Consider the following 24,227-nt stretch of genomic DNA (forward strand, 5'->3'; position numbering starts at 1 on the left):
CCTTGTTTCTACTCTCTGTCCCTATATCTGTCTTAGTCTTTCAATGGCAAAGAAAACATTTCTTCTAAGGTTAACCTCAGTCCCTGCATACCTGATATATGGTGACATACTCAACTGATATCCATAAATACTGGCCATAGGTACTCAGACTTTTTTGTATAAAATCAGTAGGCTCAGTGAGTACCATGTGGATGGGTTGGAGCAGCAGAGTCATACCGTAAAGGCAGCTAAACTCAAGCCAGGATTCGATAGTTTATGAATGTCATCAGGAGCTTCTGGATTAACTGTTCAGTGAACAGGACTTTCTAAAGGACTTCAGCCTGTGATGGGACCAAGAGCAGAAAGTCGTACCCTGCCATCCATTTGGAAGACCAGGCAAGACCCTGGAACATGTAACAGATGACTCAAAAAGTGTGTTTATCTCCAAGGAAATCCACACTCCCACACTTCCATTAACAACAACAACAACAACAACAACAACAAAAAGCGTTTTAACTATTGGGGCAGTTGCCTCTACAGGCAAGGAAATCAAACAACCAACTATGCCTCTGCCCAGGGTGGAAAACATCCATTTTCAAGCAGAGACATTTGGAAATTCCCTTTAGCATGTTAGGCATAATTGCAAGGTGAATTATTAAATGTTGAGTACAATTAACAATAAAAAACCACCACCAGAGTTTGAATTGTTAAAACACACAGCTCATTTTGAATGTACACACTAAGTTTCTTGCCAAGTTGCTCTCAATTTTTCAGAAAAATTTGTCCTCTTTTAGGGAAGATCAAAGCCCAAGATCGACCCAATGCCACCACCTAGTGGGGAGATATATTCATAACACCTCTCTTCCCTTAAAATGCATCAGACCCATGTGCCTTTCTTCCCAGACTGCTAAAGTAAAAGGTCTTGAGACACTGTCATAATGTAAAATAATAATGGAAAAGGAACATTGAAAAGTTTAGATGTAAATTAAAAGCTTTATTGAATAAAAATGTTTCAGACTAAGCAAGACTATAAGAAAGCAGAATATTTTACATCTCTAAAAAATATTAGAGCTAAATCTCTAAAAATGCAGGACAAAGAAAAGCCTATGGCTTAAAACATCTCTCTCCCCACATACAATTTGGAATATCGATTATGTACAACAAGTGTACTCAAGTTTATGTTCCAAAGCCTTAACTACTAGAAAACCACCCCCCCCCCCCACACACACACACAAAGGCCTGTAATTGGTTTAATTGCACCCTGGGAATACTGTCTGCCATAAAAATCAATACATTTCAGAGCTGGTATGTATTTAAAAAACTAGTGTCCCAGAAAGGGGATATCAGAAGTGGAATATAGGGCGTGGGGGTCTGAGCTCAAGTGAGTTAAGGCAGTTTTTTCCGTTATTCCTTCTTTAAACTCCTCACTTTGCTTTAACATGCAACATGGCAAACAGCAGTACAAAAGATCTTCTAAAAATATTGTCGTTTTCAGTATATGATGAGCCCATAGATACCACCAAAGAAGAAAGCAATCACTTGGGGTGTAGTCAGACTCATTGGCAAATACCAGAGCTTATTTGAGAGAGAGTGGATCTCTCCAAGCACCAAACGTGCTCAAAAAGTGCCCCAAAAGAACAGTTGTGTTATATCTCAGTAATCCAATTCAGGATGTGGCTTAGAGAATGGGATGCAAAGCAAGAAATTCCCCATGTATATCAGAGTGAGAAAATTAACCTAAAAATGTTTTAAAGATTACATATTTGATTTCTTAACAGATGAATGCTAAATAAATTGGTATTCATTTAAAAATATACAAACTGTGCCCTTTATACTAAAGTGCGTTCAGTCATAATGTTTAGGTCCCTAAACCCCTTCTGTGTGTTCCCTAATTCCATAGTTGAAGTGCGACAATGTGCTACTAATCGTCTATTTTTGTACTGCCTTTTGGGAATACAGTGGAGTCTGAACTACATCAGTTGGCATACCCGCCCCCCCCGCCCCCATAAGACCTTAAAGCACTTATGTATATCATCATTGCTAAAATAGAGGACTGAAGTAATATTATCTATAGCGTTTAGAATTGGTTCACTTAAGCTGCAGTATGGGATTTTTTTGAAGCAAGAACTCCTCCAGCACTGCTTCCACATAAATGACAGTTCATGCTAAGACACCTGTTTACGGTGCATCGCTTTGATAAAGGGCAGTGGCTTGCTAACACTAACACAGACTTAAGGCCCAGCACCGTTGCAGTCTGTCATTCCTCATCATCCTCATCCTCATCGTAGTACCGATTTCTTTTTATCTGTTCCTCCACAGACAGCTCTTTGACTACTTCTCCCTCCCAGAATCCCACATCCTGGGATTTCTGATGCTGGGTAGTGAATTCTTTAGGGGAGGTGCTTTCTGCAAAGCTGGACCAATTTGTAGACTTGGGTTCTAGTGGGGACTGCTCTTTGAGGTTTCTATCATTTTCATCTAAGCTTGCACCATTTTCTATAAGATTCTCACTCCCCATCTCGAAACCATGATCTTCCTTACTTCTCCTCCCTGCCTCCCCTCCTTTAGATTCTTTGTTTTGCCTGGTTGTTTTTCCCACACTACCATTCTTTTCGGAGGCACTGGCATTTTCCACTTGTTTCCTTTCTGCTGCCATTCCTCCTATAAACTCCTCACTCTGCTCTGACATGCTCCAGCCTTTCCTTATAGGTGGGGATAGGATTTTGGGGCTCTTGACTGAAGCGGTTCGAAACGAAGCTGCCACAGTGAATGGACGGCTTCTTTCCTTCAGTGAAGAAGATCGTCTTAGCTTCTTCAGATCCAGATCCACATCCTCAGGAGCTTCAGGCTTGCTCATTTCATCCTCAGGAGGCCATTTGGGCTTGGATACTTTGATCCCTTCCTCTAAGGTACTTCCTGAACTACCAAGTTCAGTGGGGGGTGGCCAGGCTATCTTCAACTTCTTGGTTTCAGCTGGCTTGTCTTCTTTCTCTGGCTGAGAGGATGCCTTGGCTTCCATACTTGCTGTAAGCACACCCACCTTAGCAATGGGGGCATCTTCGACCCCTGGGCTCTGAGGGGTCTCCCCTGCAATTGGAAGCTGGGCTGGTCTCTCCAAAGTCCCTTCACTTTCATTTTTGCTTGCCCACAGATCCTTGTGTGGTCTGTGTCCAAAGCCTTCATCATAGTTGCCTTTAGCTTTAAAGAGTTGATTGAAGTGAGGCTTACAGTAGATTCTCCCATGTAAAGATGCATATGTTCCTAGACTGTTGTTAAAAGAAAAAGAGCATAACGTTGAGGTATCTATATACTCTTACTTATACTAGCAGGCTGAAATTTGGCAACTTCAGTATTTTCAGAAGTTGCTAAGTGAGAAAAATACCTTTAAAAGCACATCAATCACCTAGGATTCTTTACCCCCTCCCTTTCAAGCACGTTTGTTTTATTACCCTTATAAAAAACATGCTCACTTCTAGGCCTAAAGCTTCACAAGACATTCATGTGGCACATCTTCCTATTTTCAAATGATTTCACTCCCCTCTGTCAAAACTGTTAAAAAAAAAAATTTCTTCCAAGAAGTCTTCCCCAGGTTATCTCACCTATCTCTGACCACTCATATATTTCCTAAGCATTTATAACCTTTCACTACTTATAATGATATTTTCCTTTGTACAAAGCTGAATCATTTTCCTCCTTGTTTCCCATTTGTGTTATAATTTAAAAATACATATCTACAGGAGTAGGTATAATGCTTTGCAAATGGTTTGCACTCACAAGACACTAGTGAATGAATGTGAATGTGGTTAATAGGAGCACAGTAGCTGGGAAGTAAATCTACCCTAATGTCAGTGCTGGACAGGCCTTTAGGGGAGTTGGTGTCTCTTGCAGGGTAACACAGTTCGAAGGGGGTATGAAAACAACAGCATTTCCACAGAAGAGATACAAAAATTCAGAAGCTTAGAAAAATATGCTTTGGAGAAAAAAAGTAATACCGTGGGCAGAAAAAGAACCAAGGAGCGGAAGTTACAGAGGCACGTTTTGGCTCAACAGAAGGAAAAGTTGTTGGGCTGGAGCTACCCCACACTGGAACAAGGTAGTGCGGTATCGACCCCTGTGGAAGTGCCACACAGACGCCAGCACGTCTTTGAAGAGTATTTTCATTTATTTTTGAGAGACTGAGTGAGGGGCACAAAGAGAGGGAGAGAGAGAGAGAATCCCAAGCAGGCTCCGTGATGTCAGCACAGAGCCCGATGCAGGGCTGGAACCCATGAACTGTGAGATCATGACCCAAGCCAAAATCAAGAGCTGGACACCCAGCTGACTGAGCCACCCTGGTGCCCCTCAAGAGTATTTTAGAAGGAATGCTTGCTCTGAAAGGAAAGCTGGAGGAAGTGACATCCTGGTTACTTTCTTCTCTAAAACTCTATGATTAAAATGAGTTCATATGGAATACGTCCCCAAATGGCCACATTTATATTCATACTTTGAGTTACTTGGAAGAAATGATAATTATTTTGTCACACATAAAAAGAAGCAATATACAGAATATGTGCTCTTCAGTGCCCATTATCATTGCTATTATTACCATTTACACAGTGTTTGGGACATTTTCAAGTAAGGGCTGAAACAACTATACTCTTTTTTTTTTTTTTTAATTTATTTATTTTGAGAGAGGCAGAGAGAGTGCAAGTGGGAGAGGGGCACAGAGAGAGGGAGAATCTCAACCAGGCTCTGCGGTGTCATTGCAGAGCCCGATGTAGGACTCGAACTCACGAAACTGTAGATGAAGACCTGAGCCGAAATCTAGAGTTATATGCTCAACTGACTGAGCCACCCAGGCACCCCTAAACTCTTAAGATTTCTTAGCTTTAAAGGGGCGCCTGGGTGGCTCAGTCAGTTGAGCATCCGACTCTTGGTTTCGACTCAAGTCATGATCTCACGGTTCGTGGGTTCAAGCCGCACATCAGGCTCTGTGCTGACAGTGTGAAGCCTGCCTGGGATTCTCTCTCCCTCTCTCTGCCCCTCCCAAGCTCTCTCTCTCTCTCTCTCTCTCAAATAAATAAATCAACTTAAAAAAAAAAAAAAGATTCTGTGAGACCAAAGGAAAATATTCTACTAAATTAAGTCACAGGGGGGTTTTACCTGCCACCCATAAGATTTAAGCTTCATGTAAATTAAAGTATCAATGTACTAAGATGTTCCAAACACCACTATCATTTGATATGAAATACTTGTCACTAAATGATACTTTTTATGTTTTTCAAGGGCTTTCAACAGCGTGCTCTTGGCATAACAGCTTTTAGCACCAGTGCTCTAAAAGCCAAACATGCCCTCCGGAGGTCCAACTGTACAGAGATAGCTGGTTTGGTTGGCTTACCTAAGTTTGTTGTTGCAATAGGAGCACCGGAAGCAACTGATGTGAAACACCTGCTGGTTGGCTAAGAGACGCTCCATCGGGTAGACTGTCTTCTGACATTCCACACACGTCTCTCTTGCAGGTGCCTGAAACTTCTAGGAAAAGGAGAAGGGCAGCTTTAACAAGCACCGGCCAAGATGAGTTAGTGCTCTGCTGAGAGGCACCCTGCTTTTACTTTGTCAGCTAAAGGCTCTTTGCCCTTACCTGTCAATTCTCACAGGAACACTAAGCCTGTTATGATTCTCTTAAAGAGTTCTCTTTAAGGCCAGGAAGCACTCCTGAATTCCTTTCCCCAACTGCCTGGCTGCCCCAAGTGTAGCTGCCACCAAGGACAGGTGGAGCTAGGGCTGGATTGCAGAGAGAGGCTTAGACAAGCCACCACATACACACAAAAGCACATAAAAAATGTGTCCACAGACAGGAAATTAGGAGAAAATGTCATCACACACAGAAGTTTATTTGATTCAAGTGCCTAGTAAAAGCAGGACAGACTTTTGTAAGATTCTGAAGGGGATAAATTTAAAGGAGAGGAAGAGCATTTAACTTTGGGGATGAGGAAAAGACAATTTGATAAAGTATCTTTTAGTCCCCTCTGCTTATACTCTTAATTTGGCATATTATTTTACCCACTAGGCATAATATTTTGAAGTCAAAGCTGACAGATAAATGTAATAATTTTAAAGAGACAAACTATTTTATTAGGACATCCAGAAGACAGCACAGCCCAACAAAGCTAGAATCTTCTCAGAAACCAATGGAGAAGGGCGCCTGGCTGGCTCAGTATGGAGAACTTGCCACTCTTGATCTCAGGGTTATGAGTTAGAGCTCCACGCTGGGCATGGAGCCTACTTAAAAACAAAAACAGAACAACTCAGTGGAGAATAAAACTATTGTAATGGGGAGTGAAAGGTCATAATAGACTAGGAATTCATGAACTGCCTATAAAGTGTGGAATAAAAGTGAGGTGAGCACAGGTGTTCTAGCTGGTACCACCAATCCTAAATAACACCAAATAGTTGGTATTCCAGCATTGATGAAAGCCAGAATTACCAAACTGCAAGTTTTTACATAAGCAATGGTAACATGGCCACCAGGGGTGGGGGGTAAGAAGTCTCTAGGTATATGTAAATAACTCTTACCCCAAGAGAAACACCTTATCCAGCAAATGCAGAAGCAGCTTAGGTGGCCAGGAAGCTCTCAGTAGACACCTGGGGAAGGCTTTGCTGCTAAGACCCGGGTGGTGGTAAATAACATAAATTAGTCCCGAGGTCCAGGACCTGAATAGTTAAGATAAGCCTAAAAATAAACCAGGTCATGGGCAAGACAGAATTTTCATTACAAAAACCCGAAAATAGTCCCATAAAAAAAAATCAGACTGCTGGTTCACTTGCTATATGATTCACCAGGAAGTAAAGCAAAAAATAGGAATGGTTTTCCAAGTAGATTTGGATAGGAAACAAAAGTAGAAAATGGACCAAAAAATGGCCATAAAGGGAAAGCTCTATAAAAGGGAGTTTATTAGAGTTTAGTGGTAAACTCCCAAATAGCACCAAGGGATTTAAGAATGAAGGAAGAGAACTGAGTGGAAGTGGCTTATCAACAGTCCTCTTCCATTCCTAAGGTTAGAGTCCTAAAAAGAAAAACTGTAATAATTAAAGACAGGTTCAACCTAGTTTACCAAGTGTAGGGGAGGTATTTAAATATGATCAAATGTTATTGTAATTGAATGCTGTTGGAAGTAATTAGGGCATTGTTTGGAGCTCGAATTTCTTTTTTTTTTTTTTTTCTGTTTATTTATGTTTAGAGAGAGAGAGAGAGGGAGACAGAGCATCATAGGGGAGGGGCACAGAGAGAGGGAGGCACAGAATCTGAAGCAGACTCCAGGCTCTGAGCTGTCAGCACAGAGCCCGATGCGGGGCTCGAACTCATGAACCTGTGAGATCATGAGCTGAGCCGAAGTCGGATGCTTAACCAACTGAGCCACGCCCCAGAGTTCAGAATTCTTATATGACCACTTCTAACAAGACAGGACTAAGTGGAGATGTCATTGCATAGTTTTAATTGGGTTTTCTTCGAAAAGAACTAGGTCCTTGTCTAGCAAGCAGGAAATACGTTAAAATGCAAAATAAAATTTGGGTATCATAGTACAGTTGATGGCACTGGAGAGATCCTGTACAGATCACTGTTCACATAATGTAAAAGTAATCGGCCAAATGTATTTATTTATCAGATTAAAAATCTTTTTCAGCTGCAGGGGACTTCTGTATTTTTAACACTTGACTTAGAACAGTATTCATTCTGGTCAGTAAAGACAGAGCAGAGGACGGGAATTTCACACGGTACAAGGGGAGACGGGCATTATTTATTCTGCTAATGGGGAACGAAGACCTACAGAGCACTCCTCCATTACAAACATACAGAGAACACACTGTAGGAGGGTGCGGCCCAGTGAACAGAAAGGAAAACCTGAGAGAAAGCTGAAAGCTGAGCTCACGTTAGGAGGAAAGTGGAAGGCAGGAGCAGAAATTAGGTACCGGAGCAGGAAGCAGAAGCTGGAAGAGACAAACAGGAACCTTCAATGAATACACAGCATTTGGAGTGCCCTGGAGCGCTTTACCACAGCTGAGCTGAAACTCAGGTGCAGGCTCCGATCCAAGAATAAGACCATGTTTGCTTTCTTTTTCAAGTATTTCTACTAATTGTGGCTAAATCAGCCTCACTCGTATCTACCTGAGGCTGGAACATGTCCCAGCTCAGGAGAAAGAGCTCTTCTGAGCCTTCACCCACACGAGGAGTGTCTCATTAACAATTCTTTAGTGTCTTACCACCTCCCACACCTGACCCACAATGGCTCTCTCCTGAATGGGGCCTTCGCCCACACAACTGAAAGGCCATCCTCCTTCTCCTCAACATCAAATTAATAGACTGCTAGCCCAAACATCTGACTAACCACAAGCTCCTAACTAGCCAGACCTATCAGAGTCCCATTATTCCCATCCAGCTTTTTACACAGACCCTTTGCAATAGTATTTAATGTTTATGTGGCAGCTGCCCGAGGGCCCCAGAGTTTCATAAAGTCAAGAGGATCCCAACTTGGTAATGTGCCAAATCAGAGTGGCTGTGTCTGTGCCTTCCCTTTACTTCCTCTGTCCTGGGCTCTCAGCCACTTTTCTGTAATTGCCCCCATGTCTATTCAGACAACAGGAAGCACAGTCAGTGCCCAAAAATCTCCACCATTATGGTAGGCCTGGCATACATCCTGCCCATGCCTCCATGGCATGCTTGGACCTGGCGCAGCCACGTTTTAAAATGCTGCCGGCATCAGAACGTTAGACGGTTTTTAATCTTTTATATATTTTTCAGTTAGTAAGATATTTTTCATCTCTCCTCCCTCACTCTTTTTCACATGTAGACACTGCAGCACCAGAATGTCAGGTGCCTTATCAAGGCTCACATGGTCAGTAGCAGACTTCAAATTAAAACTTGGAACTCCCGACTCACAAACCAAGAGAGCACTTTCTAAATTATCCTGGAATGTTAATTTTCCATAACTAAAGGAAACTCCTTGGGGATGAGAGCAGATGCTAACCCAAATGAAAATAATCTCACTTGAGCATTTGGAACAAACTACTTTGTTCAAACTACTTCCTCCCTTTGTTTCGAATTAAAATATGTAGATAACATCTTCAGCATATTCAGGAATGAATGAGGTAATACATACATAATTGATGTTCATAAACACTGTCACGTCTTTCCCATATGACAGGTCTTTAAGTAGGTGGTCAGCACCTACTTAAAGCTACTTTTCCAATAAATTGCTACATCTGCATTCTTTCACTGCATTCTTTCATTGCCTTACGTCTGTGTTTCAGTCCAATGAAAGCTCTAGTTGGGAGATGATATATATGTAACACACATAATATATATAGAGAGAGGGGGTAGCTGGCAACAAGCAGTAAAGCTAACTAACCTTTGGACGTGGTGAAGTCAGAAGAAAATTCTGTATTGATGTCAGGCTGCCATTCCTCAGAACACCACAAAATGCCTTTCATTCCCTCCTTTCCAATCTGTGCAAAATATCTAGGTAATTAAACTGAAATTCTTTGCATACAGTAAATGGTTGGGCCAGCTCTGTGCAGCCTTGGCCCTTTCCCTGGATTTCTGTGAAACTCTTTTTGACAGCATTCTGGAGATACTCACATCTTAGATTGCTCTACATATAGAGGAAAGGTTAGTGTTCTGATAAAGCAGTAATAACATAGACAGGAAATAAATAAATAAATAAATAAATAAATAAATAAATAAATAAATAAATAAATAAATAAATAAATAAAAGATTCTAGATGACCTTCTAGCATAATTCTGATAGCTTTGCAAAATAGCATAAAACCTCCTACCCTGTCCAGAGAAGAAGGGACAGCTGACAGGGCACAGAGGGGGTGCAAAGTGTGTGTCCTCTCATGCAGTCTGCCATCTTTTCTCTCCACATCCATCAGCAGCGAGGGTCTGTCCTAATGAGGGCAAGTGGGTGTTCCCATGGCTGGTCACATCTCCTTGCCTTTTCCTATCCTCCTTTCTGGAAACATTTAAGGGACAACTTCTTTCAGGGGAAGGACATAAACCCCAAGAGATCTCTGGGTCTCTTGAGTAGAAAAGTCCTGATCCTTCCCCCAGGGTCCACTGAGCTCTGCTCCCAGAACACCTCTTTTGAGAATGAACCTGCAACTTGAATTTCATCGGCACCAAGTCCCACCAACTGAGCTATCCGGCCAGTGTCCAAAATATACAAATAAAACTCATACTTGTAAAACTAGTATCATTTCTTTTTTTACTTTATCAAGCTAAAGTTTGAAATGAATCTCTACCTTAGATGCCCTATTTTCAATAATAGATAGACAAGCACTAAGGAACAGTTTTTCCAGGATGTGTGGGACCTAAAAATCTATTCTGAGTGAGCAAATTTATTCTTAGCTGTATGTAATTTCCCCAAGTGCAGAAACAACTTCTGTTGCATAGCCTACTACCACGACACCAATTACATCAGTAGGTCTTACCTATAGACACTAAAGTGTGTGTGTGTGTGTGTGTGTGTGTGTGTGTGTGTGTGTGTCTGTACTTGCCTTCAGAATGTAATGGATAAATCTGAGGAAGAGAAAATAAACTATCCTTAAATAAGAGTGGAGATGTGATTGAGTCCCATCTGTATCCCACACCATAATCCTTTGAGCTCTGGACCACAGGCAAACACAGGGAACCAGGTCCATTTACTCCAGTCTTTACACAACACTCAAAACCTGAGGTGTATGTATGTCTGCTGAAAGCATGCCTGTCTGCATTCTACTGCTGAGTGACCAGAGGAAGCAGCCATGGGTCTGGGGCAGGTGCACAGGGGGCTTCATCTCCACCTCCTCTTGTCCCTGGTTATGCTGGGAGGGACCCAAGTGAGGTGCACTCTGTCACTCATCACTCAGCAGCTCAGATCCTGGAGCCTACGTCAAGAAGGGACCTCAAAAGTCCAACCCAGTGCCAGGAGGTCTGACCTAGCAGTTGACGGAGGGAAACAAGACTGGGTTGAGAGTTCAAATACACTCAAGAACAGATTTTAGTTCTTAGATAAGCCACGGAATTTCCCTAGTCCCTAAGTCCATTGCTAAGTCAGATTTGTTGGCTGTTCTTGATCCAGAACCGCAACCCAAGGACTCAAATCTGGGCAGGGTTGCTGTTGGAAAAGAAATTAACCCCATGGCATTTGCTACTTTGTTGGACTCCAGATACTGGACAAAGGAAGTACTGATAACAGCGTGAGCTGGTCTTTCAGGTCAGAAGAGGGAGTCATATTGAATACATGTGCAGCTCTATCACCGTAACTCCATTTTCCCTCCCTTTACTTGCGTTCTCTTATTACTTTCTTCACCTTTTGCTCCTTTTCAACAAACTTCACTCTCCTCATAAATCTCAGCTTCCCATAAAATTTTCATTTACATTCTTCACCACCCCCCCCCCTTTCCCTTTTTTTAACTCACCCTTTAAATCCCGGATTCTCTGCTTCCTTCTTTTTGTTGCAAACCTTCACCTATGTCCTCTCTTCACCCTTTTTTGTGCACTAGAACTTTCATCAAGGCACCAGTCACGCCCACAGTTGAGAGATACCCACAGGGCTGATGCCAGTTACGTACCATCTTAACACTAATTCTACCTACTGAGTTTCTTTCAAATGTTAAAACTTTCTAAACAAAACCAGGCTACTGGAGAGAGCACCAGAGGAGAAAGACACTAAAGAAGTGTGGGCATGTTTGGTTATTAATCCAAATGGCTACATTAGCACCACATTAGCAAAGCATTCCATTAAAACAAGTCAGGTAATAAAGCCTAAAATAGGTGTTGGGTGTTTTTTTTTTCTTAAACTTTGTTTATTTTTACGAGAGTATACATTTGTCCACAGAAAGGGAGAAGACTGTTTTTAAAAACTGGTGAATAAAAGGCAGCCACAGTTTAAGTAGCCTAGTGAAGTTTTCTTAGGATAAAAAAGTCTGTACATTCCTTAACACCTAATATTATACACCCTAGTATAAGTGTTACTTGAATGCCCATTTTTATAGCAAATGGGCTGGCCAACCCCCACTGCGATGTACACATTCTTTAAATAAGTTAACCGCTAATCATGTTATGGTCAAGTTCTTCAGACCAGGGAGCCACTAACTTTAAGTTGACATGCACGTTCCCACCCAACGAGCTGATTTAGTTTAACAGATTTCTTGAGTTTCCCAGTCTGTGGTCTTTTACCCCTTCACAGATTTATGGACTTTGGGCATTTTTTTCCCTCAAAAAACACAATTTTCTTTAACTTTGGGTTTCCTTAAAACTTTCATGAATTTTCCATATTTCAAAATGAGAGCTATTAGTGAACCTCTCCCCTCCTGGCTCAAACATTTGAGCAGAAAAAAACAAGATTTCCAGGGAAAGTGATTGGCATAAGTAAGCCCTTATTTGGTGTTTTTACCCCCAGGAAAGCAAAAATAAGTTATAATGAACATAAATGGTATAAAGTGCAATGAGATCTACCGGTAAACCAATGTCTAAAGGCTCAGAGACAAATTGCCATCATACCTTCAATGCTTTGGGAGGAGAACTCTCGGAGAGGCTGGAGGCTCTGGCATCTGGATTTAGTGGCTTGGGATGGACAGGCTGCTGGACCTCACTCTTAACCAGGAAGTTACCTGCTTGAGTTTCAAAAGGAAGAAATTTTATAGCACCTCTTGGCAAGTCTCAGAAATGGTTCCCCTCCAAAGCAAAGTTTTGTCACCTTCACTACAGGACAGGTCCTTTCCACGCCAGGAGATACACAGCTTTTCTAATGCTAAAAGCTTTGCTCTTAGACTCTGAGCTGGGAGGCTTTCTCACCCTTAGCCACACACAGCAGAAATCCAAATCACCAGATCTGAAGAACTTTCTGCCAGCCCCCCCCCCCCCCCCCCGTTGGGATGTCATATTTAAAGGCTGTTTGTAGACATTGATGGCTTTTCTGGTAGTCAGCAACCCCCAATAACTCCTTCTGGAGTTGGGAAAATGAAGGAATGTGAGGGTAGAAATTTCATATCATGTGCATGTGCACACGTGTGTGTGTGTGTGTGTGTGTGTGTGTGTAATCTGACACAGTCTTTTTAGTCAATCCTATAGCAGACATCCATGGATGAAGATTATGGAAAAAGGCTCTATGAGGTTTTTTTTTTTTTTCCATAATCATTGATGTGTCACCTGGATAAGTTAATTTCCTGCTAATATATTAACTGTGGAAAACTCTGAACAGGCACAGAAAAATGCTACTAAGGAACCATAAGAGAATTCCTTAAAATCTAGAGTTAAGTCAACAAAGTACTAAAAGACTTAGGCTTATTTTTCAAATGTTTTGCAAACCTAGTCAAAACTGAGAAAAATTTCTAGTCCAACCAAAATGCTTGCAAAAGGAATGTTCCTGGATTCAGGCAGCAGATTTCTCTCTGAAATTTTTTGAGGTAGGATTTACTAGAGATTTGTTTAGCTCATATTTCTACTTTAGTTGCTGAGTTTTCAATGTCTAGTAAAGTCATTATCCTGGGGGAAGCTAGAAATCCATAAATATTTTTAAAAATACACTGAAAATCAGAATCAAATGTGGATAGAGTAAGGAAAAAAAAAAAAAGAAATGTTTTTGTCCTTGGGAGAGGTGAGGCTCAAAATGACTCTAAAATAGGATGAAAAGGTGATAAAAATTCAGCACCAGCAGGAAAATCTCTAGAATCTAGCTAGAGGGTGGAATATGGTACACATTTAGATAAGCAGAGGAAGATATGTTTAAAAGGTTACCCAAATATCAATTCTTTATCCTTGTAAATGAATAAAATCCTTCTTGGCCAAACTCCTATTAAAATGAAACTTCAAAATTAGTTTTTGCAGCTTTAACCCTGAAAAGATTTGATGCAAAAGGTAGGATAAGTTCAATGAGAGAAGCACCAAAAGTATTCAGTGCCTCAAGTTAATCATATCGAATTTAACTTCTCCCTAAGCCATGGAATGTGTGAAGGGTAGGCAAGCACCAGTCCTTGAAACCAAATGAAAGATCTGATCAGCTAAATTACTGGATTTAATATATCACATTCTCAGCACTGACAGCATTGGAGACATCCCCGGACCAAATACAGAACACAGAATAAGAACCTCATCCTCCAGATCTGAGAACAAATGCTTACGGGAGTCATCTTCAGCAGGGGTGGGACGGATTGCCAGGCTATTCTCAGTTGCAGAAACCTACAAAAAGGGTGGAGGGGGGATTAAGAATCACATTAAAAATAAAAGAGCAAACTGCTGTTAATGCCATAAAAACCTGCTGACTCTAGTCAGTCACTGGCTGCCTGGGGGAAATAACGGGCCCCAGAACAGCTGAGCATTTAAACAAGAGGCAGCAAAATGTCTTTTATGAGGATATTAACATGCCTCTCAATTACAGAGTAACGGGAGAAACAGACTGCACTCAACTGCCAAGCGTGCATCATCTCCCTTTATAAAAGAACTTCTAAACCACATCTTTCTACTGTCAAAAAAAAAAAAAGGGGGGGGGGCAAAACAAAACCCTCTATCAGAGAGAATAAAGCTTCTCACCATATAACTATAACTCTCCCCAAGCCAAGATGGAGTCTTTACATTAGGAGCTATTCTTACTCTTTTATCTTCCTCATTGCTAATTTCCCAACCAGATACATTCAGCTGAAACAAGCTTGCCAGTACAGAAGACACTTTGAGAGCTAAACAACAAATTTACCTAAAACCAACCTCTGGTATTCTCTTCAAGGTTAGTTTTCCTTGTTGTTGTTGTTGTTTTTTCATGTTTATTTTAGAGAGAGAGAGCAAGTGAGGAGTGAGAGTGGGGGAGGGGCAGAGAGAGAGGGAGACACAGGGTCCGAAACAGGCTCCAGGCTCTGAGCTGTCAGCACAGAGCCTGACACAGAGATCGAACCCACAAACCATGAGATCGAGACCTGAGCCAAAATCGGAAGCTTAACCGACTGAGGCACCTGGGAGCCCCTTCCTTCTTAATCCCAGTTTCAAAACAGCAGAGTGTTTAACAAAATGGCAGATCTTGTGCATAGGTACAGATCTCTTCCCAGGAAGCCATCAAATTTAAATAAAAACTTTCTATGAGCTCTCCCTCTCCTTTCTGGTGTCCCAGGACTTCTGGTATCCTCCTTCACACCCAAAATCACGAAGGGCCAATAGGTGACCAATGTGGAGTCTGCCTGTAACAGTCTTTCATTCAGATATCAGGGATTTTATGGGCAATGCTGAGTGTTTCTATTGAATAAATTTACAATGCAGATTGAGTCATTGGCTGACTGCACCTGAATTTATAGCAAGGTTGTTTTTTCTCATTACTCTGTTTTCATTACAGAAATTCTGACATGGGATAGAACAAACTGCTGTAATAACAGCTAACATTTACTGAGCATTTAGTATGTGCCAGGTATTGGAATAATCACCTTACATGCATTATGTCATTTAATGATAATGAAAGAAACTAAAAGCTCTTCAATTCCTGTTAATTAGTAGGTGCATCCATCTCAGGATGTTCTTCTCTCACCTCTAATTTTGGTCACCTTGAACGTGCAGGGTAAAGTTAATGCCAATCATGACATCATTGCACATGCCCAACCAGCTGACTTCACTACAGGAACAGCCAGGAGAGAGCATGTGAGATTTCTGCTCAAACATTTCATTAGAGAGAAGCACAGATTTGATCACAAGAGGACAAAGGGAAGAACAATACCTTGACAAAATATTCTATTTCAGACAAGTGCACCTAGTGTCCTTTTTTAACAAGCTGATGTTCCAATCGTTCTTAGGTATTGGTTAACAAAAGCTGGGCGAACAGCTGAAAGGTAAGCAAGGCTCTGAAAAATGTTATGAATTTGCCATGGGTTTATGGGTTTATGAACCTGCAGTACGGTACGTGAAGATTATGTACTACTGTCTTTATCTCCTTTGCTTCCCACCCACTCCTCAATTCATGGTTTAGTTGCACTGATGCCTTTTAGGCTATAATTAAAATGTTTTGATCCTCCAGTTCGACTCAGAGTTCCAGTTTCAAATCAGTGTGAAGACCATCAAGAAGGAAACACAAAATCAGATTAGGGACAATCCAAGCATTATTTTCCGGATGACCATTTCTCAAATTATATGTTCCTAGGGTAGATGGGGGGATTTCAATGCTGGGAATATTTTTCTCCTAAAAATTTTTTTTTAAGTTTATTTATTTTGAGAAAGAGAGAGAAAGAGCAAGTAGGAGAGCAGAAGAGAGAGAGAATCCCAAGCAGGCTCCATGCCCAGCATGGAGCCCAACTAAGGAGTCGATCCCAGGAGTGTGAGATCATGACCTGAGCCGAAATCAAGAGTATGCCACTTAACCCACTGAGCCACCCAGGCATCCTTTAAATTTCTTTTTTATAGTATGTAACATTTTAACTCAGTTCTTCTTTTTTTTTTTTTTAAGATTTTACTTTTAAGTAATGTGTACACCCAACGTGGGGCTTGAACTCACGACCCTGAGATAAAGACCTGAGATCAAGGAGCACCTGGGTGGCTCAGTCAGTTAAGCATCTGACTTCGGCTTAGGCCATGATCTCGTAGTTTGTGAGTTTGAGCCTGTACTGGGCTTTGCACTGACAGTGTGGAGCCTGCTTGGGATTCTCTCCCTCTCTCTCTGTCCGTCCTCTGCTCATGCTTGCTCTTGCTCTCTCTCTCTCAAAACAAACTTAAAAAAACAATTAAAAGACCTGAGATCAAGGGTCAGATGCTTAAACGATTGAGCCACCCAAATGCCACAACTCAGTTATTCTTAAGACATAATCTCCCACTTAAAAATGGGAAAACCAGGTAGTTTAATAAGAGAACTCATTTGATACATGGCATGGGACTCATGGGACTAATGCATGAGCCCACTGTTGCAAGGACATATGTAATTTACTGGATTTTATGATTATGAAATACACTACTGCTAAGTATTCTGTCTTACTATTTCAAAATACATTTGCAATATGTTTTTGTCAAATAAAGTGATTTAATTTTTCTAATTTATTTCTCATTTTATCATATGATTCATATTTTGTAGCCATTAATCTGAGACCATTTTCCTGTGCACCTACTTAGTGTGTTTCATAAGTTTCTGTTGGTGTTCTGTCAATACATCACACTTTTTAAAAAAAATGTTTATTCATTTTTGAGAGAGAGAGAGAGAGAGAGAGAGAGAGAGAGACAGCGCAAGTGGGGGTGGGGGTGGTGCAGAGAAACAGAGACACAGAATCTGAAGTAGGCTCTAGGCTCTGAGCTGTCAGCACATAGCCCAATGCAGGGCTCCAACTCATGACCTGGGCCAAAGTCAGACACTTAACTGACTGAGCCACCCAGGCACCCCAATACATGAAACTTTTTTTTTTTAATGTTTATTTATTTCTGAGAGAGAGACAGACAGAATGTGAGCAGAGGAGGGGCAGAGAGAGAGGGAGGCACACAATCTGAAGCAGGCTCCAGGCTCTGAGCTGTCAGCACAGAGCTGGACGCGGGGCTCAAACCCACGAACTGTGAGATCACGACCTGAGCCAAAGTCGGACACCCAACCGACTGAGCCACTCAGGCGCCCCACATCAAACTTTTTAAAGTCTCTTATAGTCAAATAAATTTGAGAACTATTGCTCTTAATCCATTTTAATGATCTCTTCACCTTTTGGAAGAATGGCCTCAAGGTTATCAATATGTGTAACAGAAACAATGATTTTTCTCCTAAAATTAATCACTGTAATATATTTGAAAGCTCTTTCTCCTCATCTAACTTAACATTTGACATTGACCAAAAGCCAAAATAAACTGGGTAATGGATTGGCAGAGAAAATTATAAATTCACCTGATATAAATGTTGTGACTTACTCCGACCAAGCCATTCATCTAATGATGGCTGCATAAAATGCAAATATGATTTGCTTAAAATCTTCCCGTAGTTTTCCACCTCTGCAGGACTCTTTCCAAAGTCTTAAGCTTGGCATATAGAGCTTTTTAAGACCCGCCCTGGCTCTCCCTCCATTTGTCTCTCCTTTACCTGTATGTGCCTTGTGTTCCAGCCAAGCCATCTTGGTTTGGAGCTCTGGTTTCCAAACCTCTGTTTGTGTCTGCCTGGGGTGCCCTTCTTATTCTTTACTTAGCCTTTCCCTTACTCATTTGGTCTCTTTCCACATATTCTTCAGGACTTGGCTCAGACATCACCTTCTTGAGGAAGTCGGGCTAAACGTCCTTAGTCTGAGCATCCATGGCCCCACAGAGCCTTCTCACAACACTTACCATATTGCTTTTTAACAGCCAACCTGTTACTCATCTCCCTTCTACTCTGTTAGCTTCCTTGCAGATAAAGACCACATGGAATGGTCTGCTCACACTGAGTTGCTAAGCTTAGTATTTCCTGTGCTTAGCATGGTGCCTAGCTTTCAAAATAGTTTGAGTGAAAGAATGAAATGGTCTTGCATAAAATGTGTTAAATTAAGAATACACAAATACTTTGAAGATAGGATCGCTAATCAAAACAGATTTTTTAAAATCGCTTTAGCTCTACGCCATCTGAGCATTTGCTGAGCAAAAGAATTTTCCAGTGAAGGTTCATTATTTGGTCAGCTATAAGTTGCAGAGTTCCCCAACTAAAATTATGTGACCTGCAAAAATGACAATCTGTCCTGGCAGCTGTTACCAAATTCCCAGACACTCTGCAGCCTACAGTTAGAGTTGTTTCTAATTTTAAGCATCTAATTTAGAACACATGCTTCCTTGGCAACTGGACATCAGACTCTTCAACCCACCTTTTCTCCAACCTGATGGGAGATGCAGACCTCAGGATCTGGGGGCACATTCTCCTTTTGCTCCAACTTATGAGTTTTTATTTCACCACCATTGGCTCTCAAGTCATTCTAGAAAATAAAAATAATCTGTGAGCTAAAATTAAAAATCTCACGATTCTACGCTCTTCATAGCACATCTATTAAATAAACTTGGAATGGTAAAAGAAAAGTTCTTTTAAGAGGCCTTGGGTCAAATCAACCCCCTAATTCTCACAAGCAAAACCCATTTACTAGTGAAATGACAAAAGCAGCTTTGTGGACACATACCTCGGAGTTAAATATTTGTACGCTAGTCTAAAACTGGATGCTCATTAGAATACAGACATATCAACACAGACACACACAGAAACCACCCCCAGCATACAGTTTTCTTGTGATTCACTCCTCTAGCAGCAGAGCTCGTGGGAATGCAAAGCTTGTGAGTTTTATCAGAAAAGACCATTCTGGAGCAGGGGAAAGGAAATGCCAAGTGCCAATAATTAAGAAAATATACTGACCATATATATAAATGCTCGGCCTGGAAAGAGAGACAGGGATGATGCATACATATAAAAACGGAGATTATATTTAACGATACCATAAAACAACCTTTTTTGTGAGACTTTCAAAAACATGCTTCTTTTTTGCATCAAGGTCATACATTGTACTAAAGACATACCTTATTCTACTTCTCAGAACAAAGCCTGAACATATAAAAAGCAGGCATTAACACTGTCATATGGAGTAAGCATAATCACATGTTTTTCCTTGCAAAGAACACTTGGGGCAAAATATTAAAATTAACTTTATCGACTAGATCCAAAGTTAATATAGTGGTAGATGAATATGGACATTTCCTAACCTTTAGTCTGCCACCTTTCTGAAAGGCTAGTACCTTTCTGTTGTTTGCGATTCTTTAGGCAGGGCGAGAAAACAAACAATTTATGGCCTCGGGGCCAGTGAAGAGGGTGTGAGTGTGCTGGCTGAGGTGTGGGCTCCCAGACTAAGGGACTCGGCTCTGGAGGAACATCTGTGAGGAGCTGGCGGCCAGAGCTGCAGAACACAACAGGCCAGCCCAAGGACTCATTTCTGACCCCATCTCAAAGCCCTGCCTCCAGAATCACGGCCTGAGAGTGTGCGCCTAGTTACAGCCATCCTCTGTAAGGAGCCTGAGAAATTCTTTGGGGATGAGATAAAATGTACTTTTGACAAGAATTCCTAAAGGCTCTTAAAATTTACAGAGCAGGAGAACGGCAATGCATAAACTCTATTAGGAGTTAAAAAAAAAAAAAAAGTCACAGAACAGGTTTTCCCACCTAGGGAGTCACCTGGTCGGAATGTTTGTAGCAGGAAGACTGGGAAGCAGCAGAATCTTGAAAGGAAGGACTTATGCTCCAAAGATCACCCATTTGCCCTATCTCCTGACCTGCCTTCTAAGTCTAATTTTGCTCATTTTCACACTCAGGGAATAATGAGCCTGTGGTGTTCCACTTTGCTATCAAATTATGCACATCCTCTCTTCTAAAAACCACAGTGAAAAATCACGATGAAATTATTCGTTGCCCAGAGACAGAGTCCACGGGTAACTGCTACTAGAGAATGCATACTTAATAATATGAGGAAAAGAAGGCTCCACTCCTGGAACACATGTGATGATTTCTTTTTTTTAAATTTTTTTTTTCAATGTTTATTTATTTTGGGGACAGAGAGAGACAGAGCATGAACGGGGGAAGGGCAGAGAGAGAGGGAGACACAGAATCAGAAACAGGCTCCAGGCTCTGAGCCATCAGCCCAGAGCCCGACGCGGGGCTCGAACTCACAGACCGAGAGATTGGGACCTGGCTGAAGTCGGACGCTTAACCGACTGCGCCACCCAGGCGCCCCCACATGTGATGATTTCTAATAGATACTAGTTTCGGTATGCCCAGGAACAAGTAAAATTCAACGCTCTTCTTCGAACTTTGTTTAAAAAAAAAAAAAAAGGACACCAATAGGTTCATAGCTTGTATTTTTAAATCTTAGAAGGATCAAATGTTTGAAAGATACACATAAAATATACATATGTACGGTGTCTATATGCATGTGTATATATGAATAAATGGCATTTGAAAGGTAACTTCTGGTAAGCAGTTCTGTAGTGTCAGCTTGCCAATTAAGCCTAGGAAAGTTTAAAATGGAAAATCCTATTTAGAATAACAAATTTTGTGATTACTGAGCAAGCCATCTTGTTATTTCCCCCTCCCCTTTACTTATCTACTATACTATTTCTTTAGAAAATCATTACATCATAAGAGGTAAAGATTAAGTGCACCACATATTATATGATTCATTTATATAAAATGTGCAGAATAGTAAATCCATTGAAGACAGAAAGCAGGGGGAATTGGGAGTGACTACACAGATATGGGGTTTCTTTTTGGGGTGATGGAAATATTCTGGAATTAGACAGTGATGATGAGTGTACAACATTAATGTTGAATATATCCTATATTTCTCTCCAGTGTTCTCTCTTTCCTCAAAAACAAAAATGGGGCACCCGGGTGGCTCAGTCGGTTGAGCATCCGACTTTGGCTCAGGTCATGATCTCACGGTCTGTGGGTTCAAGCCCCACATTGGGCTCTGTGCTGACAGCTCAGAGCCTGGAGCCTGCTTCCGATCCTGTGTCTCCCTCTCTCTCTGCCTCTCCCCCACTTTCACTTTGTCTCACTCTGTCTCTCAAAAATAAATAAATGTAAAAAAACAAAAATTAAAAAAAAAAAACAAAAATAAGTGTTTCTGTTAAAACTAACAGATGACACTTTTTTAGCAACAACAGCAAGATTAAGCAGAAGAGGCAGGAAAACTCTCAATATTACTGGATGATAACATCACACACACAAAAATGAGTGGGGTGGGAATAAGGCCTAGGAAAGCAAAGTCAGTATTAGAACACGGTAAGGATTTTGAATGAGGCTAGGGTAGGATTTACAAGAAAAGAGAATGGCTGGGGACCAGGGACGGAGCCAGGGCTCCAAGTCAGGGTCTGGGAGACATTTCTAGTTTCTGCGCTCAGTGACCATTTGCCAGATGAGGGAATGAACGAATGAATGAATGGTACAGAACACATACTGTGTAGTTGGTGGAACTACTTTGTTTGGAGACAGCTGCCTGGTACTTGGCCATTCGATCCTTTATGGAGGTTTCTGACAGGCGTGGTAAGTCCAGATTTCGCCTGCTCTCGCTTTTCTCTGAGTTGAATGCAGAAGATGACAGTTGACCTGGAAGCATGCAAATAATGTGCTTTACAAGATAAAACGTGATTTGAATGATTTTCAGATTCTAAATTTTGGGCTACTATAATTCTTTGTATTATCTTTGTATTAAAAATACAAAGAAGGGTACCTGGGTGGCTCAGTTGGTGAAGCATATGACTCTTGGTTTTGGCTCAAGTCATGATCTCAGGATCGTGGGATCAAGCCCACAGTGGGCTCTGTGCTGAGCATGGAGTCCCCTTAAGATTCTCTCTCTCTCTCTCTCTCTCTCTCTCTCTCTCTGTCCCTCTCTCCCTCTCCCCTCTCTCCCTTTGCTCCTCTCCTCTGCTTGTGCTCTCTCTCTCTCTAAAAAAAAAAAAAAAAAAAGTACAAAGAAGTGGGGGTGCCATTTTAATTTGCATTTCTTTATCAGGAGGCTGATAATTTGCCTGTTAATTTTTTCTTTTGTGAAGTGCTTGTAAATGCCCCTTTCAAAACATAGTAATTATGCTCTCAAGGCATTCTGTTACCACCAGTAATATAAGATAACCAATCTTTTTCATTTTTTTATTTTAGAGAAAGAGAGCATAAGTGGGAGAGAGGGGCAGAGAGAGAAAGAGAGAGAGAGGAGACAGAATCTTAAGCAGGCTCCACACACAGCGTGGAGCCCGACACGGGGCTTGATTCCATGACCCTGAGATCATGACCGAAGCTGAAATCAAGAGTCAGATGCTTAACTGACTGAGCTGCCCACGTGCCCCAGGATAACCAATCTTGACAGAGGGAACTGCCCTCAAGCCCCAGATGCCCATGAAGCCAAAACTGCTGGCATTATTTGCCTTGTAATCCCACAAGGGTACACCTTGGCTTTCACAAATAGACTTCCTTTAGGGGCGCCTGGGTGGCGCAGTCGGTTAAGCGTCCGACTTCAGCCAGGTCACGATCTCGCGGTCCATGAGTTCGAGCCCCGCGTCGGGCTCTGGGCTGATGGCTTGGAGCCTGGAGCCTGTTTCTGATTCTGTGTCTCCCTCTCTCTCTGGCCCTCCCCCGTTCATGCTCTCTCTCTCTCTCTGTCCCAAAAATAAATAAAAAACGTTGAAAAAAAAAATTTAAAAAAAAAAACAAATAGACTTCCTTTAAAAAAAACTTTTTTTAATGTGTTTAATTTTGAGAGAGACAGAGAGAGACAGAGTGCAAGTGAGGGAGGAACACAGAGAGAGAGAGACACAGACTCTGAAGCAGGCTCCAGCTCTGACCTGCCAGCAGAGCCTGAAGCGGGGCTTGAACCCACTAACCAAGAGATCATGACCTGAGCTGAAGTTGGACATTCAACCGACGGAGCCACCCAGGCACCCCACAGACTTCCTTTTAATTTGTGCCACTCTTCTCTAAAAGCTTTGAGCATGAGACCAAAAGGTATAGCTACTTATGAGTATTTCCTAGGGAACTTCACATCCATGGAACTCTGCTTACCTGGGCCTATTTCCAAATCATCCAGAGAATAGCTGTTTTCAGAGATCCTCCTTCCACCTGCACTACGGCTTTGGGTCCGAAGAATCTGCTTGGAAAACAAAACCCAGCAAGAAGGTTTACACAGGAGATGGGAAATCTTGATGAATGTTCAGAAAAGAGGCCTGCAAATCTCTTTTATTAACCAAATCCACAAGGAATTAGATTTTACATTTGTTTTTACATTCCACAGAATGTGTTTTTAGCGTTATAAATATGAAGCAGTACATATTCACAGGTGCCCAGGGAAAAATAAGTAACTGTATATAGGTAATTCTCTCTGGTAATCATCACTGCCTAATCAGCTTAACCAGAAAACTTAGTAATTTAAACAGCATGGAGGTGAATCCTCATGCCCCAGATGATACTGACATGTCTCCCAAACTGCTAAGTCCGGATCGATGGCTGTTACCTACCTGCTCTTTGTTTCCCCGCTCCCTCCCACTTTATCCTTTGCTGTTGCTGCCTTGGTTCCCATCGTCATCTTTTCCTTGGACTATTGCGTTACATTTCTAATCAGTTCTTCTATACCTTCCAATCAAGTCTGTATGATGCTGCCATTATCCCAAGTCATAGAAAGTAATTATCCCCCAATATAAATCTATATCACTCCCTTGTTCAAAATTCTTTAAAAATTCCTAATCACTCCTTACATTAAATCTAAAGTGCTTAGTATGTCACAGAAGACCCATTCTACATCTGGTCCCT

The 24,227-nt window shown here is 41.5% G+C and overlaps 1 protein-coding gene across 7 annotated transcripts in view; it reads right to left on the reverse strand.

Annotated features, from left to right (window-relative positions):
• Positions 1 to 952: 952 nt before the first annotated feature.
• LIMA1 (LIM domain and actin binding 1) overlaps positions 953 to 24,227 on the reverse strand; it is an 85,565-nt gene continuing 62,290 nt past the window's right edge. For 4 of the 7 annotated variants that reach the window (XM_045061768.1, XM_045061767.1, XM_023257037.2 and 1 more), the window contains 7 exons: positions 23,484 to 23,571; positions 21,889 to 22,037; positions 18,763 to 18,870; positions 14,122 to 14,179; positions 12,503 to 12,615; positions 5,357 to 5,490; positions 953 to 3,245 (listed from right to left, as the gene is read on the reverse strand). In XM_045061768.1, coding sequence (XP_044917703.1) covers positions 2,237 to 3,245; positions 5,357 to 5,490; positions 12,503 to 12,615; positions 14,122 to 14,179; positions 18,763 to 18,870; positions 21,889 to 22,037; positions 23,484 to 23,571 — 1,659 coding nt within the window. In that variant the 3' untranslated portion in view covers positions 953 to 2,236. The remainder of the gene's footprint in view (positions 3,246 to 5,356; positions 5,491 to 12,502; positions 12,616 to 14,121; positions 14,180 to 18,762; positions 18,871 to 21,888; positions 22,038 to 23,483; positions 23,572 to 24,227) is intronic. The other 3 variants (XM_019834905.3, XM_019834904.3, XM_019834906.3) reach the window with 3 other exon arrangements.

The sequence above is a fragment of the Felis catus genome, chromosome B4 (genome assembly GCF_018350175.1).
Source record: "Felis catus isolate Fca126 chromosome B4, F.catus_Fca126_mat1.0, whole genome shotgun sequence".
NCBI classification, from domain to species: domain Eukaryota; kingdom Metazoa; phylum Chordata; class Mammalia; order Carnivora; family Felidae; genus Felis; species Felis catus.